Genomic DNA, 23,959 nt, shown 5'->3' on the forward strand with positions numbered 1-23,959 from the left:
TACAACTTTGAAACCCAAGATGGGGAGTTATACTGTACAAGCCGTGACACTTGCTACGCTGGTGTAGTGCCAACGCTCAGAAAAACGTAATGGTGAAAAGACCAGAGCGGGTGGTGGAAGTAGCAGGATGGCAGCCTCGCAGACTGCCACATTTAGTTGTAAATGGCAGGAGGTTTTACTCCATTCTTCACAGGAATACATGTGCTAGGCTTTTGCAATCAAAATAATTAAAAAATCAGTTTGGATTCCACAGTGCAATTAAGCCTTTGACCCTCTCACATTCCTCAGAAGTGGAAAGCAAGCTGCAGGGCATCAGTGAAGAGATTTGATTTCAGACGAGTTTTAGGACTAAGAAATATACGTGCTTTGTGCCTCAAGATGTTATCTAACACGTCAGAAATTCCTGCTAATTATAAATAAAAGTATGTCAATACAGTCTGCATCTTCTTCTGTTTCCCTGATCAGCAATATGATCCTGAAATCTCCAGATAAATACAAGTTTTCTGTATGCTGAACTGCACAGTATGTGAGGAATATCCTAACTTTATTGCAAGTATTAAGTATAAGTGTAAATTAGAGCTGTGTGCACACCATAGGATTGGATCAGATCCCATTTTGCTCTGGATGCTGTTCCTCACAGCACCTGCACTGCATTTATGCTGGGTTCCCCCTACCTTTGGGGGTGGAATAACTAAGTCTTGCTGAAGGCAGAATTTGGGAGTGATTCAGTGGTTAAAGTGAGCAGAGAACTACTGTGAGAGGCAGGCTCTTGATTGCACATTGCAAAACGGTGCTGCAGCCCTGCCTGACAAGCTTTGGTCCCCACACGCTCTTACCTTGCGTGCACTGATGCAGCTCCAGCTTCAGAGAAGAGCTGCAGTAGACTGCTGAGGAGTGTCGCGAAGGAATACCACATCCCCAAGCAGCAGAACAAACTGTTAAAATTCCTCCCACTTGAGGAGGGAGTGGGACATGTTGGAGTGGATTTGCGTGAATCATTTGAATGCAGTTCTGAGCAGTGTTTTCAGAAGTAAATAGCTGTGATGAATTACTGCTTGGCTTTTCAGTGCTGAAGCCGTTGAAAAGCCCTGGCAGAGTGCAGCCCTGCCTGCTGTCAGGGTGGGTGGGAGGTGGTGTGGATTCCTTGGCTCTTCTGAAAAGCCATGCTTTTCTGAGAAGGGCACTCGTTACCGGTCACCCTGCTTAGAAACAGTTGTTCAGACTGCTCAGTGCTGGGAGAGGTGCTGCTCTGGAAATGCTTTGGAGGAGGTGCAGCTGTGAAGAGTGGTTCAGGTATACACAAAACACCGTCTTGCCTGTGTTGCTGTTCCTGGGCACATGCCACAGGCAGGACGCATATAGCCCCTTCCCAAGTCCCTTAATAGACAGATTCTGAACTGATGGCCCCATCAACAGAAGACGACCCCACAGGAACCTGGGCAAAATATGAGCTGACCCCTGCAATTCAGAGAAAAATGTGTTAACCAGCATAGGTTTTGTTTGCGACAGTCCCGAAACCTGAAGTGAATGCAGACTGCCCTCTGTCAAACGGCACCCACCCGCCTTGGCCAGACCCTCTCTGGCTGTTGGGCAAGAGGACTGTTGCCACAGGGACACCCCACTTCAGCACTTCAAGTACGTAATCAGGTGGTGATGGCTGAATGAGGGCTTTATACAGAGTATTTCAGGACTAGATACCTGCTTTGTCAGCTGCAGATACCACCCTGCATTTGTCTTATGCTGTTGAAGCTAAGTGAGAACTTTTGATACTGTATACTATATTTCAATCAATGATTTGGGACTGTCATGCAACTTGTGGAAAAATGCAGCATTTCAGGCATACCTGTTTCAGAGTTAAGACTGTGTACTCTGCAGTGAACTCCTATGCAATAAAAGCCTCATCAATTGATTTGAGTAAAATCTTGTATTTATTTATTTATTATTTCAGATGGGGACTTCCTGCAACCAGCATACATTGTGGGTGGATGTTTATTATAGCCGGTGAGCCTGGAAAGCCTTGTAACCTGTTGATCCTTTTAACACAAACCAAGTACTTGTTACCTAAGATGAAATGTTTGTGTAGATCTACTTTGCAAAATGGCATTTCTGCAAGTTTTTCTTACATGCTCACTCATACTGTCCCACAGTTCCCAAACAAGAAAGCCTCGGGAGTGTCCAGAGCCCCTGTTCCTGCTGTCATAAAAGCAGAGTTAGTCTTTTACCAACAGTAGCCTGCCCTACCTAACAGACAGACAGCATCACCCTATGGTGCTTATATAGGTCTGCACTGTGGATAGTGTCGTTCATTGCAGTGCCCAGTAATTATTTCCTCCTTTGAAGGGAGCGCCCTCCAGTCCTTCATGAGGTGTACCTCTTTCGTACCTCATGTCTGATAAAAACCCAGTATAGTCAGTAGGTTAGTAAAACTTAACAGAGTCCATGGAACATTTAATTGTTTCCTATTTGTAAAGAGAAAACCTTGTATCAGTCTTGTGTTCGGCAAATGAACACCTCTTCCCATGTTTAGAGTTTGGGGTTTTGCACCAGGGCTTATGTTCAGGAAGCTAAAGGGTAATTTTGAATTGCCACTCATAACTCATCTGAAGTCCAAGGGTGTGAAGCTTTCCTCTCAACAGCCTTCTACATCTTTTCCCAGCCTGTTATTTTCAAGTGTACCTGCCTGTATTTCTCTTGGGTTTTTTTGTTTGTACCCGGCAGTTGTGGGTCCCCCTCCCTCACTTGCAGTTGAAACAAGCCAAGAAAGCTCTTTTCTTCACAAATCCCTCCTGCTAGAAGCATTTAAATTCACAAAAAAAAAAAAAAAAAAAGAACAAAAGATGGTAATTCTCAGGCTGCACAGTCAAACTGCAAATTCTTATGCTGAGGATGTCAGAAGTTTGTGTAACTAAAATGGGTTTAGGCTACTGGGAGAAAGGTTTTACTCCAAGCACTGCTGGAGCCAGAGATTCAGCCTCTGGTGGCAGAAGGTCCTGCAGCTGTAGGGGCTGTGACAGGAGTTTGAGGGAGGCAGTGCCAGGTGTGTGTCTGTCCGTGTGCTCTTCCCGGGCTGTATGAGGATTTCACCACTGGTGACAGAATACAAAGCAGCAAAAATGTGAGTTTCAAGAATGTGTCAAAGGTCCTAATAGGCTCAGATTTGCTTGGGTTTTGTTGTTAAAACAGGACATGTCCCAGCAAGCCCCTGCACTCTTCTGCCCAAGGGTGAGCTCAGCACTTTGGTTCTGAGCACCTGCATTTATACCTGATCCGTGCTGATTTGGTTTACACTGGAGATCTGAACTGTTCAGACTGAGAGGCGCCAGCTCTATTCTGGTTACAGACAAGAAACACACCAGGAGCTTGATAAGGCATAGTTAAAAGACCAGTCATCGAGACGAATAGAGAAACAAGCAATCTAATTAGTGGCGTGATTAAATCTATCTGTCACAATTAGAAAAATCTGCTAAAAATAGCACTGAAAATGAATCTACAAGTTCTCCTGAGCACAGGGTAAACTGCTTCTAGGTGTTTCTTTTTAAAATACAGGAGATGATGTTATGTCAGGCATAGCTTTTCCATTTTTCTCTTTAAGCAACTTGCTGCCTGAGGATAAACCCCAGGGTTATTTGCCAGTGCCCTTTCGCCCTCCTGCAGTTCAAAACCGTTTCTGTGTCTCACAATGCAGTTTTTGGAGTGCATGTTTCAGTCTTTTACACCAGATGTCAGTGTGCCTCCGTTTTTGCCTTAGAGGGCTTCAGACTAGGATGTCTTTAGAGAACTGCAGCTGTGTCAGTTGAAAATTGCAAGATGTGTTACCAGGACCAGTGATGGACAATGTGCAGACACAGACCCAACAGCACAGAAATGCATCATCTTGGCCACAAATATGAAAGCCACCTACTTTTTAAAATCTGGCTTTATTGCCACAGTTGACTCATTCTTGCTCATTGTCAGTCTACAGTGCCTCAGTGAATCCCACAAGGAAAGAGATGCCATGCCATGCCCTGTGATGTGCTATGATGTGGCACATTTCTAAAACTGCATTTTCTTCGTATGGTCAGCAGAGGACACCACCATATCTCTAGCCACATTACATACCTTACTTCAAGCATTACTGCTTAACCCTAATCTGAAACCTTTGAGTATATTTCAGGGAAAAGCCTTGTATTTAAAGCATTATTCTAAGGCAGACCAGTGGTGATGCAGCACAAGTTGCCTTGTTCAAGGAGTAGGGCATAACTTGCAGCTAAAAAGACATGATGCTGAAACTTTATACCACAGGGAGCTACTATCTTGAAAGCACCAAGGCACCCAGCATCTCCACCTCCCAGGTGGATGACTGGGTGCCAAGTTCAGAAAGGGAGCACATAATCCTCTACTGGGCAGTTCTTTTCCCTGATATCACCCTAGTGTAGTTGTTTCTTATATCTTCTAATGTTTCACATATAACCATCACAAAGAGTCCTGTTTCCTGATTAAAAATGTGCTGAGCAATGGTATCAGGAAGCAGCAAGAGGCAGGGTTACTCCATGAAGGTAGAACAAACTGGAGCTAAGTGACTACAGCACAGGCAGAGCCATCACTGACCAGAGGCACAGGTCTGAAAAGTGTGGAAAAAGCAGAGTGCTAGTGATGGGGTGCACTGGCATCCTAAGACAAGGTGAGGTGATGAACCAGGTTCATCCATGGAATTTTGTCAGGAGGAATAGGAGATGAGGCAGACACAGGACTATGAGACAAGGCTACAACAAAGGCTGAGGTCCATCCAAGAGGCAAAGCTGGAGATCGTTGCACTTAGAACATAGCTTAGACACCTACAACATAGCTCAGGCCTGAACTTAAATGGTTCTTTTGGAACTATGGGCAGAGGGTATGGGTCAGGCTGGTGAGGGCAGTTAAGTCATATTGGTGCACTTAGGGGCCTGACAGACAGTGATCTGTTGGATCTGTCTGCATCCATGTTGACCATTGTACAAACACAAGAAGAGACAATTCTGCTTTGTAGGGCTTAGGATGGACAGAGAACCAGGCTGCAGGTCAGAGATGCTCGTGGTGATTTGCACTGCTCATGGAAGGATTCACACAAGACCACTGAATAAGAGTAGTCATAACTACTGTTGTGAGTCAAATGAAGAAGTTAAACTTGTTCTACAAGCTGAATGGGCTGAAAGTGTTTTTGAACCCTCACAGATCATTGTGACGTATGTCCTTCATGAGGCCCTTAAAAGCAAAGCTATGTGCAAAGTTGAAACAATTGGTTTAACTTAGCTCTTGTAATCTCTTCTGGTTTGCTACATAGGTGCCAACTAATGTTTCTCTCACATGGTTTCATGAAATACAATGGCAATTTCTGAACTGATGGTCAAGACAAAATGGCCCAAGGAATGCTTTTTGCACACCTTACATTGAACTAACCCCCCCACAAGTGAAGTTTCAGCAGTTAGGATCCTCATTCTTGACTCAAACCACAGAAATACTAATGTCACATTTCTTACTCAAAGAATCTTGCTTGTATAAATTACTGTCTTGGTCCTTATACAAATGAAAAAAAATTACAAACATGCACTAGTGAAGTATTTATTGTAGGGACAAACAGTCCAGCCTCAGTGGTTAATGCTGCGTGCTCTGATTGCACTGTTTTTTTCACAAGTCCCTAAAAGTAGAGGATGAGAACATCTAGCTCTGATTTTATTTTGACTTCCTGTTTTATAAAGTAGAAAACCAAACACTCAGTCTCCTGGAGCTACAGCATAAGTTGTAGTCTTTTTATTTCCAGAGCTATGATTTTTTTTTTTTTTTTTTGCTACACTTAGCAAATGTTTTAAGATTGTATCATTTGTCTCTGCTTGTTTGCTCAAAGAGACTAGGACTCTCTTTTTATATCAGCTGCTCAGACATCTTTAAGCTGACTTCTCCAACATTGTGACAATCATGGCTCTCTGCTCATGGGTCCAGGCTTCAGGACCCTTTCACTTTCTGGCAGGTCTATTTAAAAGGGAGAAAAGTTGCTAGATGGTGCTGTGGTTAATGTGGAAACCTGGGAGTCAAGTCAGGACACCCTCTTAGCACTGCTCACAATTCTCAGGATTCTTTCATGTTTGCTCACATTATCATGCAAATGCCTGCAAATGTGTTACAGTTGTATGTGTTACACTTTGAGACCCTGGTGATCCTTGCTCAGGGACTCTCTTCGTCAACAGTTGCAGTGTTGTATTTAAACAGCACTTGACAGATTATTTTCTTTCTCCCATGAGCTGATTTTGAAACTGATATAAACTTCCCATAACATTATGTAGAAAACAGCTGCACAGCACAGTGATGTACAATATGAAGCATCTCCTTCTGCTGCCTACTAATTTGCACCTCTCAAGGTTAATCTGTTGTCTTAGCTCTTGCATGGGAAGAGGCAGCTACATACCTTCTATAGTCAACCCATGACCTGACAGCTCACTGTCATTCATGTTCCTTCCCTCCTGCCCCAATTATGCGTTGTTCAGGGTGAGCAGTTCTGATTCCAAAATCCTCCTTCTATGTGCCTGACCTAGCTCTGCTTTGTCCTCTCCAGGTGGGACGGACATAACTACACAAGGTATTTAAGATGCATGCCCACTGAGAATAACATAATGCTGAGTGGCTATTTCTTTCCTAATGATCCATAGCACTTTTTTATTTGTGTTGCTTTTTCTCCTGATAGTTCCTGTGCTCTGCAATTCCTTGCCTCAGAGTTAATAGGAACTAGCTAACAACTATAAGAATATAGTGTTTTGAATTTCTTGCATAAAAATTTTTCTGCAATGCTTATAGATGCTGTTATCGAAAATAGTAACATTGAAATATGGAGAAAGATCTGTATATTCTAAAATCTTAAAAGAAAACAAGCATAACTTCTACTGACTTGGTACAGGAAAGTAGGCCTAGAGAAGCAGTTTTGGCCCAAGCCAGTAATAAAAGCGAGGTGGTTACAACAGAGAAGTAAGATACTAATTCCTCTCTACCATCCATGTGTAAAGCTATCAGAGAAGTGTTGACCCTAGGCAATGGGTCCAGCACAATGATGCTCTTGTCAGAGTAAATGCTCTCCTTGCATAGATATTGCCTCTGCTGGTTTTGGTCTGTACTTTTTTTAACCATCACACCTACCTGTTGCTCACCAACAAAGACATCACTCCACCTTACTCTCTGAACTACCCTTGGCCACAGGCAATAATTTCTTCACCCTTTCTTCAGGCCCCTCAGTTCCTGCCTTGACTGTACACATATACATGCATTATACTCCTCTATCTCATTTGTCTCATTTCAGAGTCAACCCCTTCACTTCCCACAACTCTGCCTCCAGTAAATGATTCTCCTTTTGACCTCCCTATTTCTTCCTGTTTTCTCTCCTACCATGCATCACTTAGTGTCATCCAATGGCATCTTCTCATCCAGCCCCCTCACCAGCCACTTCTTCTGACACCTGAATTGCTGATGCAATTCATGATGATTATTCCCTGAGTTCCTTCAGCTGCCATCTCCCTCTCCATTCTGCACCCTTTCCCTCTAAAGAGTCTGTCTGGTTTGTTATCCTGCAACATCCATTCTTGTTCCTGGGACAGTTCAATTCCATAAATCCTCTCCACAAATCTACTTTCTTAATTTCCACCAGACTTCATCAGCCTTATCTACAACTGCTGGTGTTTCTATGCTGGCTTTCACTCCAGCCCTTACAGAACTCCACCTCTTTGTACAGAGCTGCACCAGCAGCCCCAGGCAGAACAGTACACTTTCCTGGACATCTCAGGTGCTGGGGATCTCCATGTTTAATATGCTCCAAGGGGCATAATATTCTGACCATACCCAAGTTACCAGATAAATGGACAGACAGACAGATAAATAGATAAACAGATCAGTTAATGATTGATCAACTGATCTCCTGATACCTTTTTCAAATAAATTTCAATAAAATTCACCCATCTCCCCTGATTTCCTGTCTTTCCTGCTTCCTTCCTCTGTCACATTCAATTCTTCTCTCCCCAAAGGAGTGGAGATTTTTCTTTTGCTTGTTTTTCATTTGTTCTCTTCCACTCTCCCTCACATTGCCTCACCTCAACTCCATTCTTGCTTCCTCCTCTCTGTTACTTTGTCTCTCTGCTTTCTTCTGCTCTTTACTGCTTCCAAATGTGACACGCCTGAAAAAAAAAAAAAAAAAGAAAAGAAAAAAAAAAAGACCCACACCCCAAAGCTGCCTCACTCATTCTTCTTCACATGGAGCTCCAGCCTCCTTCTTCCAGCCATGAACTAAAACATAATGATGGTTACCAATACCAGAATCTTATCTCCTGCTCACCCCCAGACCTCTGTCTCTCCCATGGATTTTACCTGGACCTCATCTTTGCTCTGTGCTGGTTTTTTCTTCTACCTGGAAGCTGCTAACTGCCTGTTCTTGATCACAACTGGTCTTGGTCTCCTGTGGTTCTATGCTCTCTCTGTTCACTGCCTTACATTTAGTCTCTCATCTGTTGTATCTCTGTTTTTCTCTGTCAGCCTTCACAGGTTCCTCTTCCTCCTTATCTCCTTCTTTCTATGATTTCTTCTGCTCAGACTGTTTTGGTTCTACATTTTATTAGTGGCTTATCCCCTATCTCTTTCTTCTGTTCATTAGGAAACTTCTTGCATAATTTACTGTCACATTAATACAGAAAAGTCTTGACAATGTAGCTGTACCTTCTAGACCCATGCTACTACTCACAACGCTGTCTTTGCACACATCTCATTCTTCATCCCATTCACTCAAGACCTTCATCTGTCCTGTACTTGTACAGCTCAACAGGTTGCTCTGTGGTTTGCAGGGGTAGTGGACCACATCTGAGCTTCTCACTACCTGCCCCACACACCTGATTGTCCCAGGAGGATAATCAAGAGATCCTGGTTTAGGTTGCAAGGATCCCTGTACTGCAAAAGATGACAAGAAAGGGCCTCCCACAGGTTACAAAGGCTGCCTCATATTGAGTGGTTCATGTGCTGTAGCACATCCTGGGTCCTTCGCATTCAGGCCTCTCCAGACTGGGGTCTGTGGCCCTCTCCAGACCCCAAGACTGGGGTCTTGGCTGGACAACACCATGACTTCCTTCCAATTCAGAGACCAGAGCTTCTTTCTGCTTGAACGAGTGTATGGGGAGTTGACTGATGTGTGGCCAGGTGTCCCCTTAGAATCATAAAATTATTTAAGATCCTTAAGATCATTGAGTCCGACTGTAAACCTAGCAATGCCAAGCCCACCACTAAACCATATCCCTAAGCACCATATCTACGCATCTTATAAATACCTCCAGGGACAGTGACTCACTTCCTGGCACAGTCTGTTCCAATGCTGGATAATCATTTCACTGAAGAAATTTTTCCCTAATATCCAACCTAAACCTCCCCTGATGCAACCTGAGGCCATTTCCTCTTGTCCTATCGCTTGTTACTTAGGAGAAGAGACCAACAACCTCCTTTCAGGTAGTTGTAGAGAGGAATAAGATTTCCCCTCAGCCTCCTTTTCTCCAGACTAAACCACTCTAGTTCCCTCAGCCACTCCTCATAAGACTTCGTCTCCAGACCCTTCACCAGCTTTGTTGCCCTTCTTTGGACACACCCCAGCACCTCAATGTCCTTCTTGTACTGAGGGGCCCAAAACTGAACACAGTATTCGAGGTGTGGCCTCATCAGAGCCAAGTACAGGGGCACAATCACTTCCCCAGTCCTACTGGCCACACTATTCCTGATACAAGCCAGGATGCTATTGGCCTTCTTGGCCACCTGGGCACACTGCTGGCTCATATTCAGCCAGCTACCAACCGATACTCCCAGGCCCTTTTCCACCACGCAGCTTCTCAGCCACTCTTCCCCAAGCCTGTAACATTGCACGGGCTTGTTGTGACCCAAGTGCAGGACCCAGAACTTAGCATTGAACCTCATACAATTGACCTCAGCCCATCGATTCAGCCTGTGCAGATCCCTCTGTAGAGCCTTCCTACCCTCAAGCAGATCAACACTCCTGCCCAACTTGGTGTTGTCTGCCAACTTACTGAGGGTGCACTCGATCCCCTCGTCCAGGTCATTGATAAAGATATTAAAGAGACCTGCCCCCAGTACTGCACCTCGGGGAACACCACTTGAGACTGACCGCCAATTGGATGTAACTCCATTCACCACAACTCTTTGGGCCTGGCCATCCAGCCAGTCTTTTTTACCCAGCGAAGCATATGCCCATCCAAGCCTTGAGCAGTCAGTTTCTCCAGGAGAATGCTGTGGGAAACGGTGTCAAAGGCTTTACAAAAGTCCAGGTAGACAACATCCACAGCCTTTCCGTCATCCACTAAGCGGGTCACCTTGTCATAGAAGGAGATCTGGTTAGTCAAGCAGGACCTGCCTTTCATGAACCCATGTTGACTGGGCCTGATCACCTGGTTGTCCTGTACGTGCCACATGATTGCGCTCAAGATGATCTGCTCCATAACATTCCCCGGCACCGAAGTCAGACTGACAGGCCTGTAGTTCCCCAGATCCTCCTGCTGGCCCTTCTTGTGGATGGGCATCACATTGGCTAACCTCCAGTCAACTAGGACCTCCCCAGTTAGCCAGGTTAGCTGATAAATGATGGAAAGTGGCTTGGTGAGCACTTCTGCCAGCTCCCTCAGTATTGTTGGATGGATCTCATCCTTGATAAAACTAGTGCTCTCCAGACTTTTCAGGAATCTGCACACCTCTGCAGGTTCATGCACTGCTTCCAAACATTGACCTAGGTGTCCTGGAGCCAGCCAACAGAATTCTGGCACTAGGCACAGGCATGTGCCTGAGCAGTTCTTAACTCACAGCATAGCATAAGAGATACTTTCAGCCAACTGGGCTTCCAAGCACAGAGTGCCCTTCCAGTGCACAAGTTGGCCCTTGGGCTGGAGAGAGGGGGAGGTGGGAAGCAACATCTCTGACAGTGAGTTTCAAAGCAGCTACAATGCAACTTAATGTATTGACTAAAAAGAGGATTAAGGCAGTTACTCTTTGTGATTTTTTTTTTTTTTCTGCTGTGGAATTTTGAGTTCAGTGATACTCAAATGTCTGAAAAAATGGGGAAAATCCTTGAGGCTACACAACTCCTCAGTGTTCCTTCCCATCCTATACAGCTGTTCCAGGGATCAGAGCTAAGAGTCCTGCTTTGCAGTGTTCAGAGCATGCAGCTGCCAATAGACCTGCAGAGACACCTCTCAGATTTTTGTCTGTCTCCCCAGATCCTCAAAGTTTAAAGTTTTAGGTACATTATTTATTCCTTATAAGGTACAAATAAAGACTTGTGCTATGTCTTTCCTGCTGTCTTACTGCTCCTCACAGCTGTAACTCTGAACCATTACCAACCCACCGCCCCTTTCCTGCCTTTAAGGATGCTGCTGGAAGAATGCTACTACAAATGCACCAAACCACCTAAAGCAGGGTACAGGTCTGGAAATAACAAGATTTAAAGAAAAAAAAATAATCAAAGTATTATATTTTAACCTGTCTTTGGACTTTTATATTTCTTATCTGAATCTTTGACACTTTGGATTTAAGTAATAAACAGTAGTGATGACCCTGTTATTCCCTTGCTTCGAACAAGCAGTCATTACTGTCACCTTTGTTTCATAAAGGGGAAATTGAAGCACATGGAGCTGATACGACTTTTCCAAAGTTACCCAGTGAGGTAGAAGTCATCATGTGTAAAATTTAAAAATCCTGAGTCCCAGTCCTCTGTTCATTGTGTCCATGAAATTCAAATATGAGTGTGCTTAAACCACATACTGGCAGCTTTAAATGGAAATGCCTTTTGCATCCTCTCACCCCTAAACTCTGGCTACCTGCCAGAGGTGGCACTGTGAGACAAAGGAGGCAGGACAAAGCTGAAGAATTAGCCCTAGTGCATTTATTTTTTTGTTTGTTTGTTTGGGGGGGTTTGTTGCTTTCTTTAGTTCTTCTATTTAGTGTTTAACACCCTCCTTGCGAAGCCTCACTGCCTGCCTGAAGAGAGGACTCTGAAGTAGGGCAGACTGCAATCCCAAAGCATTATACAGAGCCAGACCAAAGCACCAGCCCTTAAACACAAAGGAAGGGAGGAAGCCAGGAGCGCTTGGTCAGCCTCATCATCTCTGCTGATGATGTGGCCCATGTGGTGTCTGTGGTTAGGGGTACACATCATGTGGAGTCAGCTCTCTACATCCAAACAGGTCCAAACTCCCTGCAAATTGTGCCATTTTTCTGGCAATCGTATGGTCCTCCAAGCAGGGAAACTGTGACACTGTGAGGAAAGGACCCATGTGGAACATGGTAAAATCAAACAGGATTTTGGCATTTAAGTAGACAGGCATGCTGGGTAGACAGGACTCTCCATTAGCCCCAGAGGGACTCAGATACACGCATGGAAGAGGGAAGCCGCTGGGAGAGGGTGAACAGCCCATGACTGCTGCTCAGCAGTGTCTGCAGAGATGCTGCTGGGCTTGAAATCAGAGCTGACTCCAGAGAAGGCAAAGAAACAAGCTGAACAGCAAACAGGGACAGCAGTGAGAATTTGGCTGTGATGAGTGAAAATAATCATTACAATGTGATGAACATGATACACAAGGAAACTGACCCTTCAAGCCTTTGAGGCCTGGTTATGTGGCAGCTTCAATTTAATTTCCTGGAGATAATTGCAATGACATAGTTTACAAGCAGCTGCTTCTCACTGTAATTCTGTGTGGCTCTGGGAATGACTGCAAAGATATCTAAACATAACATATTTAGTGCAGCAGATGGTTTGTTATACTTGGAATGGCAGGCTGAAAAGGAACAATTAAAAATCCAGAATTGTGGTTGCAATGAAAGCTGAAAAAGAATATGTGAGTAAAATATTTTTGAATTTAAAAAAAAAATAAATTCTAATGTCATGAAGAATTTTACAGATCACAGAGTTCCTCTTACTGGGAGCTGAGACTGATGGGAAAAAGTAAGAAAATTCCTAAAGCAAATGAAAGGAAGAAGCTGTATCCTGAAAGGAAGGACAGTTCCTACAAAGTTGAGGCATGTATGCAGCCTGCCTAACAACCTGGTACCCTGACCAAATAATAAGCCAGTTTAGCAATGGCAGATGGAAATGCTCGAGTTGCTAGGATAGTGAGAAGTACTATGGGAGACCCAAAGATGGTGAGAGCTGGTGAACTGAGGACATCACAAGTCCCTGAATGCAGCTTCTGCCATCAGGCTGTTGTAGAAGTGCCAGTAGAGAAGCTTTGAGTGTTGCAACGGGGACTGCCAGCAACATCAGATGCTGGTGCTAGAGGGATATCAGAGCGTGGACCAAGGGACAACAGGCTGCAAAACTTGACCTGTAGTCAAGTGGAAGTGGTTTGCTCTACTGTGCAGGTGAAGAAGCTGACATCAGTCTGGGGTGAGGGGATTGTGCCCAGGAAGTTGTGGCCTACAGTCTTCTGAGGAGGTATGTTATGGTTTGGCATTTCTTCTCCTGCTGCTGTCCCACACACTCAAGGTTCTCTTCAATTTGCACTGAAGATTGAGCACTCACAAAGATCAAGACTGCTGAAGAAGGTACATGCCTGGACTTATCTTCCTCCAGTTCTGGTATCAGCTACATGTGTATGGGAAGTCCAAATAGACCCAGAGGCACAGCGTCACCTGCTGTACTTGAGGTTGGAGGTGTAGGCATACCATTACTGTGCCATAGTTTGGTCAGTAGACAAGATAGACCTACTCCCATCCCAACCTCAACATCCTAGAGGGGAGATGACTGTAGTTTAAGAACAAGTTGTCATAGGATCTTTTGTTTATCCATTTTATGTGTTTGTTTTTTTTTTTTTTTTAAAGGGTTCTTATATTAATTCATGTTTGCATTGGAACAAAACAGAACATTAGTGCGGGAGTGTCTCCTAGACATCCGATCTTCCCAAACTTCTCTTTTTCATAGGATTCAGTGAGGTAGCACATGTGTGACTCTTTGCCTTATTTCATTTCTATTGGGAAGTGAGCACATCAAACGACAGAACTGGCACATCTCTGTTAATCTACTGGATTTATTCCATATTTTAAAAAATATAAACCAGTATTATTGATTCCAACGCATAACTGACAGAGAGCTCTCAAGACTGGAGTGTTTCTGCTTTAGTATTTGAGCCTTTGAGGCACAGACCCTGGTATGTAGAAGCAATATATTTAAACAAAGAATGTAAGTACACATTTATAATTAGCATATAGTTGACATCTCTGGCCATAGAAGGAGCCATTGTGTCTGGAAGGTTATGCTTTATGTGTAGTAAAACATAAAAATTTATAGCATGTCTCACAGCAGATTATTAAGATTGTGTAAACCTTATTCATACAAATCAGATCAGTTAACACACTACATCTAATGGGAAAGCTCTGTTGAACCCCACAAGCTATTCTAGGCTTGAAATTCAATTTTTTGTCATACAAGTTTTGATGGAAAGCAAAATCCTTGGCAAAGAGAACTTCGAAGCTGTGGGAGTCAAGTTTTAGTGGGAGTTGTCTCTGATGCCCTGAGCATGAATATCCCACCTTGTCTTAACCTTATCCCACCTTAATGGACTGACTCAGCAGAGACCAAACTCACCAGGACCCTGGAAGGATGGGGTATCTCGTTGAGAGGGAAGAAACCTTTAGCTCACACCAGTCTTTCTCATAAGGCAAAGGCAATGGAAATCTGGGGAGTAAAGGTGAGCAATTGATTGATAAAGAGAAAAATCCTGTTACTAGGTCTAGACAAGCATAAAAACCTGGTCTAATGTTAAAGTTTTTGTTCTCTGATAATTATTCTGTGTGCAAATTGGATAAGGAATTTCCACAGAATATCATTTGCAAACAAACACCAATTTGGGCCAATCTGTCTCCTTCACCTCTTGTTTCATCAGAGCGAGATCATATTTCTTGCCCTTTCTCCCAACTGTTTCTATCACTCCAATCTGTGCAGCTTGTAGTTGTCTGGCCTCTGTCTCACGTTCCAGGGACCAGCTCCTCTGGCTGCAGTATCCCTCCTGTGGCCCTGGAGCTCCACAAAGAGTGGAAGGAAAAGATACCTAGCTGCAGACCTTCGCCTTCCTAGGAGGAGAGTCAGCTTTTTTTGCTGACTCTACTAATATGTTTGAATTGTTGAGTCTGCTGCTGTCTTCTAAACTGCTTAATATTTTATTTAGAACTGAGGAGCTTGTAATATTTCTGTAAAGATACATTGTGTGTGTGGCCATCCAGATTTAACAAATTCTGTACTTTAGTGCCATAATAAATAATGCTATATTTTTATGATGAAACTTGCTGATTTATCTACTTACAAACACACTTTCTGAAGGGATCTATGTAATGATTGTTTTTATCAGGCCTCCAGGGTTTGTTTATACAAAAAAGTTGATTTTTATATACTGAAAGAAGCAAAAAGACTATACACATAATAGAGAGGGGGAAATGCACCTAGTAAAGACTGCTGTTGAGAGCACAGAAAACTAGCTTCTTGACCATTTGAAATATTTTAAAATGCAATTAAAAAGTAAATTATTTTACTGAAATGCAGTAAAATCTTACACTTTTTGCATTTTTAGCACCCAAGTAAAATGCATTCTAAATGATTTCAAACTTTTTAATATCTTAAAGAACAGCTCTAGAAGGAACCAGTCTTTCTTAAGTTGGAGAAGACACAGTCAACAGATATGTACTGTCTAATGCTTGTAATGGATGGTGGAGGAACCCACTGCAGTAAAATGCTATATAAACAGAATAAACATTCTGGTAAAAAACCTTTTAAAACTGCTGATATATTTTTAAATGGATCGAATATTTACATTTTATTAATATTTTACTGAAATAGACAACCTTGTATTGATTAAATAGGTTAACCTTTTAACACTGATAGAATTGTAAAAGAAATACTTTTTGAAAGATACCAGAAATGTGATAACTCAAATGTGTTGTTAATCTAATGCTAGTCAATAAATTTATCTGCTCTTTCAAGAAAATGGTATATCATAACTGGTACAGTTTACACGTCTAAACATTTGTAGACTGATAAATAATTTTCAAAAGCATTGGTAAGTTATATAAGCTGCATAAACTTAGTCTGCTCAAACAACACATTGAAAATATCTCTAAAAAGTGTCATTTGCAGTAAGCTGGCAGCAGGGGTCTAAGGATGAAGCCACCCCATGAGGAGATGTAGAAGATGGGAAAGCCAGAAGGGCAGCCGCAGTGTTGGCACCTGGTGGAGAGAAGATGTGTGAACAGAGCCCATGAGCAGCCCTGAAAATTATTTATTTGACATACGGTGTTTTCACAGAATCACAAACTGGCTGAGGTTGGAAGGGACCTCTGGATGTCACCTGGTCCAATCCTCCTGCTCAAGCAGGGCCACCTAGAGCCAGTTGCCCAGGATATGTTTTATTACATTTGCAGGCATTTAGGTTCAAATAGAGTGCTTGCCAGTAACGTATAGGAAAAATTGATAACAAATGCTATGTAACTGGCTGCAGGCTAGATAGTTACACTTGTGTGTGCCTGGGGTATACATTTAGATTGTAGATAAACATTGCCCACCAATCTTTCTGTTGCCTTTTTCTTTTTTCCTTTCAGTATGCCAAATAGCTTGTGTTTGCAAGTTTGGAAACCAGCTCATAGAATATTAACAAACAATTGAATTTCATAGGTCTCTGGGTGAGCTGTATGTGACAATTAAAATTTCATAATGGTTCTTGTTAAATGCTGGAAGAAGGATTTCACAATATTCTTTTGGTGCTATAACAATCCCATGTCATTATCCATTTTGGGTCCCCTGAGAGGAAGATGGAAGCAGCACTATCACTGATCTATTTTGTCATTTGGGCCCCAAGTAGGGCAAAGCTGCAGATGCATTAGAATGTGTGACTTGTGTCAAAAAATAGAGAAAACCAAAAGAAGCAAACAAAAATTGTATCAAAGCATTTCATTTGGGCACTTTCAAAAGAAAACATTTTGGTCTTTCATTTCATAATGGCATTTCCAGCACTAAACTTTAAGTGAAGATGCTCAAAAATGCAAGCAAAAGTTTGTTTCTTCCCAAGCTTTTTTTTTGTTAATATGTATAAATCCTTTCATTTTGCTTAAACAAAATGTGTCTGGTTTGGCCTGAAACTGTGTTTTTGAGATGGAATTATTTCAGTCTGTGGAGAGAAGAGTCTTCTGCACACATACCTCTGTGCAACACACCTGTGAAAGGGAAAAACAAACAACTCTATTATGTGAATACAATGGCAGTCAAGCATGGATTAAGCTGCTGAGACACAATGTGTGTGTCCAGAGTCTACTCATTTCCAGAGTACATCCTGCTTCCCTGTGTACATTTAGCATCAATTATCTTCCAGACTGGTGAATTCAAAGCATTTTTTGATTCAGCAAACCTCTTCTACCCCAGCCACACAGGTTAGCAACATCCAGAACAACATTTTTCTCAGATTAAGAAAACTGGGACAATTGGGATATTCACTGCTTCCTCCTTGTGTTGCACATCCCAGAGATCTGTACAGTCTGGAGGTGAGACAAGATCTTTCAAAATACTGCGGCTGTTGGAAGGTGCTGTTCTAGTGGACAGCTTTCTAAATCTCACTTTCTTCAAAGACTTCCTCGGTTGTCTCTCCGGTGGTGACTTCTCCTTCGCTGCTGTCTGACATGCTTGCCCGTGGACGAGACGGGAGAGCACAGCTTGGCTCTGGATTGAGATCTGTCCTCTGCTTCACTAGCACCTGCTGGAGCTGCATGCCCCAGGTCTCACTTGCCTGCAGGTGTTTGCTGCTGAGGTGCTGGTTTTTTCGTTTCTGTGAACATTTCCTGAGGTATTTTATGTTTTCCCCAAAAAAGCAGAGTTTACAGCCAAAGGGATCTGCCAGCAGGAAGCGGGACCACTGCTTCTGGAGCTCTGCTTTCACCTGGAGGGGAGAAGAAAACAGTCTGTCCATGGTGATGTCTTGTAACCACCCTGCAGTCCACTAGCCAAATGCTAATTATAGAGTGAGAGGGACTATGGATGTGCTGAGCTTCCTGCCCCGTTGGGGTGCACCATCCACCTGGCGAGGTCCTCGTAGAGTAGAAACAGACTTGTTTGCACCTTCAGACTGCATCCTCTTCAGTCTAATTTAGGGAAGTTTTTCCTAGCCCCTGAATCTCTGATGAGCTGTGATCCTAATGCATGTGTGTGGGAGAGCTCAAGTGACTTTCATGTTTACAGCCTGATGAAGTGAGGAGGAGGAAAAGGGGCTGTGGAAATGAGGACCACGCAGCTTTGCTGGAGTGTTGTGCTTGGATATCGGGTTTGTTTTGTTAAAGCTTTTTATCTGGCAGCCTGCCTTAAATCCTCGCACTAAGTGTCCGGCTGCCTGCATCCCCTGAGCCGGAGGGCAGGCTCCAGGCCAGCTCAGAGGAGTGGGATTTGCCCTGGCTCTAACCAGCAGGCTCATTGGCCTGAGAGCTCAGCTGGACCAGGAGGTAGAAGGCCAAAAGAGCACCTTTCAACTGCTGATGAGAGATGGTAGCAGTCCTGTGCCCTTCACAAATGTTAGACAAGTCCTCCTGTACTGTAGACAAGTGCCAGCTCTCTCTTTTATTTGGGTAGTTCTGAAATTGCTCCAGGTTTCCTTGTTAAATATTAGGAACATATAGCCTACCTTTTTGTATAAAGTCCATCTTGTTTGTTTCACTGGTGCCTTTAAGAAGGTGTCCAACTCATGTACCTGTGTCAGTGTAGTGTGTACCACGCCAGCTGGCTGTGCCAGGTTCTGAAGTGCTACTGACGTGTCTGTTTATAAGTAGTGGAGGTCTGCACCCGGACCAAATGTAAGGGAAGGACAGACAGTGAGATTCAACTTAGAAAACATTTAAAATTAAGTGAGATTAATTCCACAGCCTACATAGCATGGCTTTTTGGGTAGCTTGTAGCAAGTCAGTGTGATAAGGCAAAGGCAGCATGCAGCTGTGACAGTGATGAAGACACTGGGTTGTATGGGCAGGAGCAGGGCCAGTAGATCAAGAGAAGTGATTGTTCTTCTTTACTCAGTAACTTAGACTACCTCTGAATACTGCATCTAATTCTGGGGCCCCAATACAAGAACTGTGTTGACAAGCTTGAACTTGGCAGCCGAGATCAGGGCTAGAGCACTTGCCCTATGAGGAGAGGCTGAGTTCATGCTAAAGCCTAACTGTCTCATACTGCCTATGAGGAGACCATGGAGGAGATAGAGCCAGGCACTCTACAGAGGTGTTTGGTAGGGACACAAGAGACTGTGATCTTAAATTGAAATAAATAGGGAAAGTTCTAACAGAATATATGGAAAAGATATTTCCTCCTGAGTACAGTGAAGCACTGGAACAGAGGACCAGAGAGATGGTGGAACTTCTGTCCTTGGCGGGGTGTTTCGAAGCTCAGCTGGACAAAACCCCAAGCAAACTGATCTGAATTCAGTCTTCACCCTACATTGGGCAGGAGGTTAGCTTTCTCTGCTGTCATCTCCTTGCATCAGAGCCATCACCAATCTGCCTAAATCTTGGCATGGAGCAAATTGAACCCCCAGCTGTCCCTTGAGGCATAGCAGGAGACAACTTCCAGACAAGGAGTCCTTTCATATCAGGTTTAGGGATGTCCTGAGAAGTGCATGCATGAAATTAGTTTTTCAACATGTTGCTGTCTGACACCCCAAATTTGGTTGCTTCACACAGATTTTAGGGGTAAACTAAGAGAGGGTTTAGCCTGGCCAAACATGAAGTCTGGGATTCCAGCTGATTTAAGGAGTGAGGTTTAGGTGTCTGACCATAAGTCTCTACTGGTATTTCAGACACCCCAGGGTAGCCATACCTCCACATTGCTATAGCCACTCAGGCTTCAGTGGAAATACTTTGCATTTGAATCCCAAACCTGTGAGAGGTCTTGCTGTTCTCTTCATACAAAACAATTATACAGGTTCAGAAGAATGCACACAGGCTCTGGAATAAGCAGACATAGCCAATGTGTTCATTCTTCTTGGTGTCATTAATATAATTTACTAATCAACTAAAAACTTTTCTCATGGCATTGTTTCTTACCTCTCCATTAGCAAAGCAATATAAAACTGCTACAAAAAAACCCTGTAAGAGAAAGACAGTAAGAGGAAAAAGTTAGAGTGTACAGGAAATACTTGAAGATTTCGTTCAAAGATGACATTAGCGTTAAAGCCATAAGTATAAACATTGCTTCGTAATTTTCAAAAAGGAAACAAATTGCCTGTATTTAATTATTATTGAAGTACCAATTAACTTGTTTTTGTATGGTGTCTTAGCAAATGTAGGGCATATTTGCTGCAGATGTTGAAGAACAGAGTCTATACAACCCAGTTTGATCTTCCATGTTATATTCATTTTGCTACTACAGAATATTTTTTTAAAAAAACTGCTGCTGTTATACTGCTACTATTTCTAAACATGGTATAAAAAAAAAAAACCAGCTTGGGGTCTCATTATCCATGTGCTTGTTTGAATTTGCAAATGAGACTACTGAGAGAGATCTCATTTGAGTGCTTTTTAAAAATTAGTGATACATTAAGTGATTAGAGCTAGTGTAAGACTCAGCTGTATTAAGTGTTAAGGCTATTTTTGAATTACCATTTTTCCTTTGAAATTGATTTAAATAAATACCTTTAAAAAATTAAATCCTAGAGATAAAGCTTGTTTTAAACCAACCTCAAAATTACTCTTTCCATTTTCCTCCTCTCTGTCTATATTTGATCTCAGATCAAAACAGCTTACATGCATGCATCTCAGCCTAAGAGTCTGGCACAGATATGCAGATTTATTACCATTGCTTCAGGAAATGCACTTCTTTTGGTACGTCTAAACACATCTATGGCACAAGTTTTGATGAAGAGAATAAATACTGTTGATTATAAGTCCCAAGGCAATGTTCATATCACAAGTAAAAAGGTGTCATAACCATATATAATACAGCTGACATAATTCAATTGTTTTCACACTCATACTTTTCCAGAAATGTTTCTGGTTTTCTCAGACAAAAATCTTAAAAAGAAATTGACATACGCAGCAGCTTCCATATTTTTTATTATACCCAGCATTAACCAATAGCATTTTGAGCCTACTGTTCATTTTCTATCATTCCTGAAAGGAGCCATTAATTCACTAAGCATATGTGCAGTAAGTATGAAAAAGAACATTTTATCTGCCACACCAGTGGAAATGGGGGCAGGAGAACTAGCAATCACAATTGTTTTTTCCATTTATTTAATTTCTATTATATTTCATGCTTCAGCAGGGTTATGGTAGCAAGATATAGGTAATTTTGACATGTCATTTATCAATGTAACTTTTAAATAATCCTCTGCATCTGAATTATTTCACAGAAAAATTAAAAAAAATCACAAAATATTGAGTTTGTCATAGATATTTTACTATGGGGATAAATTTTAGAATAATAGTTATAGAAGACTTGGAAACAATGGAGAGAGTTTCTGGTGGATAAATACAAATTTAATAGATTTAAAAGCAGCTTTTTATGCAGAACTGCTTCTACACCTGGAGATAGTTCTCTTTTTTGGGTAGAAAGTCTATGAAAATCTCTCTACTGGGTGGGTTTTTCTGTGTTCTGAGCAGGAGCTCTAAATTTGGCATCACAGGCATCACAAGCAGAAATAGGATCTAAACTACATGGTGCTGTTAAGTCCTGTGAATGCTAAGCCTGATGATACCCACTGCCAGAAATGTAGAAACTCGCCAGGTCAGTAGAGGACTTTATGGATACTTGTGTCACCTCTGTGTTGAATGTAAGTTTGTAAATCATAGAATCATAGAATGGTTTGGGTTTGAAGGGACCTTAAAGATCATCTAGTTCCAACCCCCCTGCTGTGGGCAGGGACAGCCTCCACTAGACCACGTTGCCCAAAGCCTCTTCCAACCTGGCCCTGAACACTTCCAGGGATGGGGCCTCCACAACCTCTCTGGGCAACCTGTGCCAGTGCCTCACCACTCTCACAGTAAAGAATGTCTTTCTTACATCTAATCTCAATCGACCCTCCTTCAGCTTAAACCCATTACCCCTTGTCCTCTCACTACACTCCCTGATAAACACTCCCTCGCCAGCTTTCCTGTAGGCCCCCTTCAGGTACTGGCAAGCCGCAATTAGATCTCCCCGGAGCCACCTTTTCTCCAGGCTGAACAACCCCAACTCTCTCAGCCTGTCCTCACAGGACAGGTGCTCCAGCCCTCTGATCAGCTTCGTGGCCCTCCTCTGGACTTGCTCCAACAGCTCGATGTCTCTCCTGTACTGGGGCCCCCAGAGCTGGACGCAGTACTCCAGGTGGGTGTCTCACAAGAGTGGAGTAGAGGGGCAGGATCCCCTCCCTCCACCTGCTGGTCACACCTCTTTTGATGCAGCCCAGGACACGGTTGGCTTTCTGGGCTGCAAGCGCACACTGCCGACTCGTGTTGAGCTTCCCATCAATCAATACCCCCCAGTCCTTCTCCTCAGGGCTGCTTTCAATCCATTCCTTGCCCAGCCTATAGTCGTGCTTGGGATTGCCCCGTCCCACGTGCAGGACCTTGCCCTTGGCCATGCTGAACTTCATGCAGTTCGCACGGGCCCACCTCTCCAGCCTGTCAAGGTCCCTCTGGATGGCATCCCTTCCCTCCAGTGTGTCGACCACACCACACAGCTTGGTGTCGTCGGCAAACTTGCTGAGGGTGCACTCGATCCCACTGTCCATGACGCCGACAAAGATGTTAAACAGTGCCGGTCCCAGTACCGACCCCGAGGAACGCCACTCGTCACTGTTCTCCACTTGGACATTGAGCCGTTGACCACAACTCTTTGAGTGCAACCATCCAGCCAATTCCTTATCCACCGAGTGGTCCATCCATCGAATCCATGTCTCTCCAATTTAGAGACAAGGATGTTGTGCAGGACAGTGTCAAATGCCTTGCACAAGTCCAGGTAGATGACGTCAGTTCCCCTTCCCTTGTCCACCGACACTGTAACGCCATCATAGAAGGCCACTAAGTTTGTCAGGCATGATTTGCCCTTAGTGAAGCCATGTTGGCTGTCACCAATCACCTCCTTATCTTCCTTATGCCTGAGCATAGTCTCCAGGAGTATCTGCTCCATAATCTTGCCAGGCATGGAGGTGAGACTGACTGGCCTGTAGTTCCCTGGGTCTTCCTTTTTACCCTTCTTAAAAATGGGGGTTATGTTCCCCATGAAGGGGGTTATGTCAGCGGGAACTTCGTCAGACTGACAGGACTTCTCAAATATGATGGAGAGTGGCCTGGCCACTTCATCTGCCAGTTCCCTCAAGACCCACGGATGCATCTCATCAGGTCCCATGGACTTGTGCACCTTCAGGGTCCTTAGGTATTCTCGAACCTGATCTTCTCCTACAGTGGGCGGTTCTGCATTCTCCCAGTCCCTGCCTTCTGTGACCTGGGCAGTGTGGCTCAAGCATTTGCCAGTGAAGACTGAGGCAAAGAAGTCATTGAGTACCTCAGCCTTCTCCATATCCTGGGTAACCAGGTCACCTGTTTCATTCCGGAGGGGACCCACATTTTCCCTCGTCCTCCTCTTATCACTAACATGCGTATAGAAGCTTTTCTTGTTGTCCTTGACATCCCTGGCCCGACTAATTTCTATCAGGGCTTTGGCTTTCCTAACCTGATCTTCTGGCTGCTTGAACAGTTTCTCTGTATTTCTCCCAGGTTACCTGCCCTTGCTTCCACCCTCTGTAGGCTTCCTTTTTTTGTTTGACTTTGCCGAGGAGATCCCTGTTCATCCACAGGGGCCTCTTGCTGGATTTGCTTGACTTCCTCTTTGTTGGGCTGCATCACTCCTGAGCTTGGAGGAGGTGACCCTTGAATATTAGCCAGCTGTCTTGGGCCCCTCTTCCGTCCAGGGCTTTGTCCCATGGTATTCTACCAA

At 43.5% G+C, this 23,959-nt stretch overlaps 2 protein-coding genes across 7 annotated transcripts in view; one reads left to right on the forward strand and one right to left on the reverse strand.

Annotated features, from left to right (window-relative positions):
* GAS7 (growth arrest specific 7) overlaps positions 1-23,959 on the forward strand; it is a 144,657-nt gene that overhangs the window by 105,966 nt on the left and 14,732 nt on the right. The window lies entirely within an intron of this gene.
* The window catches only part of GLP2R (glucagon like peptide 2 receptor), a 48,842-nt gene continuing 38,979 nt past the window's right edge, over positions 14,097-23,959 (reverse strand). Inside the window, exons 12-13 of the mRNA XM_054846404.1 lie at positions 20,089-20,130; positions 14,097-17,942 (exon numbers count right to left, since the gene is read on the reverse strand). Of these exons, the coding sequence (XP_054702379.1) occupies positions 17,613-17,942; positions 20,089-20,130 (372 nt within the window). The 3' untranslated portion in view covers positions 14,097-17,612. The remainder of the gene's footprint in view (positions 17,943-20,088; positions 20,131-23,959) is intronic.

This window comes from Grus americana, chromosome 18, assembly GCF_028858705.1.
Source record: "Grus americana isolate bGruAme1 chromosome 18, bGruAme1.mat, whole genome shotgun sequence".
NCBI classification, from domain to species: domain Eukaryota; kingdom Metazoa; phylum Chordata; class Aves; order Gruiformes; family Gruidae; genus Grus; species Grus americana.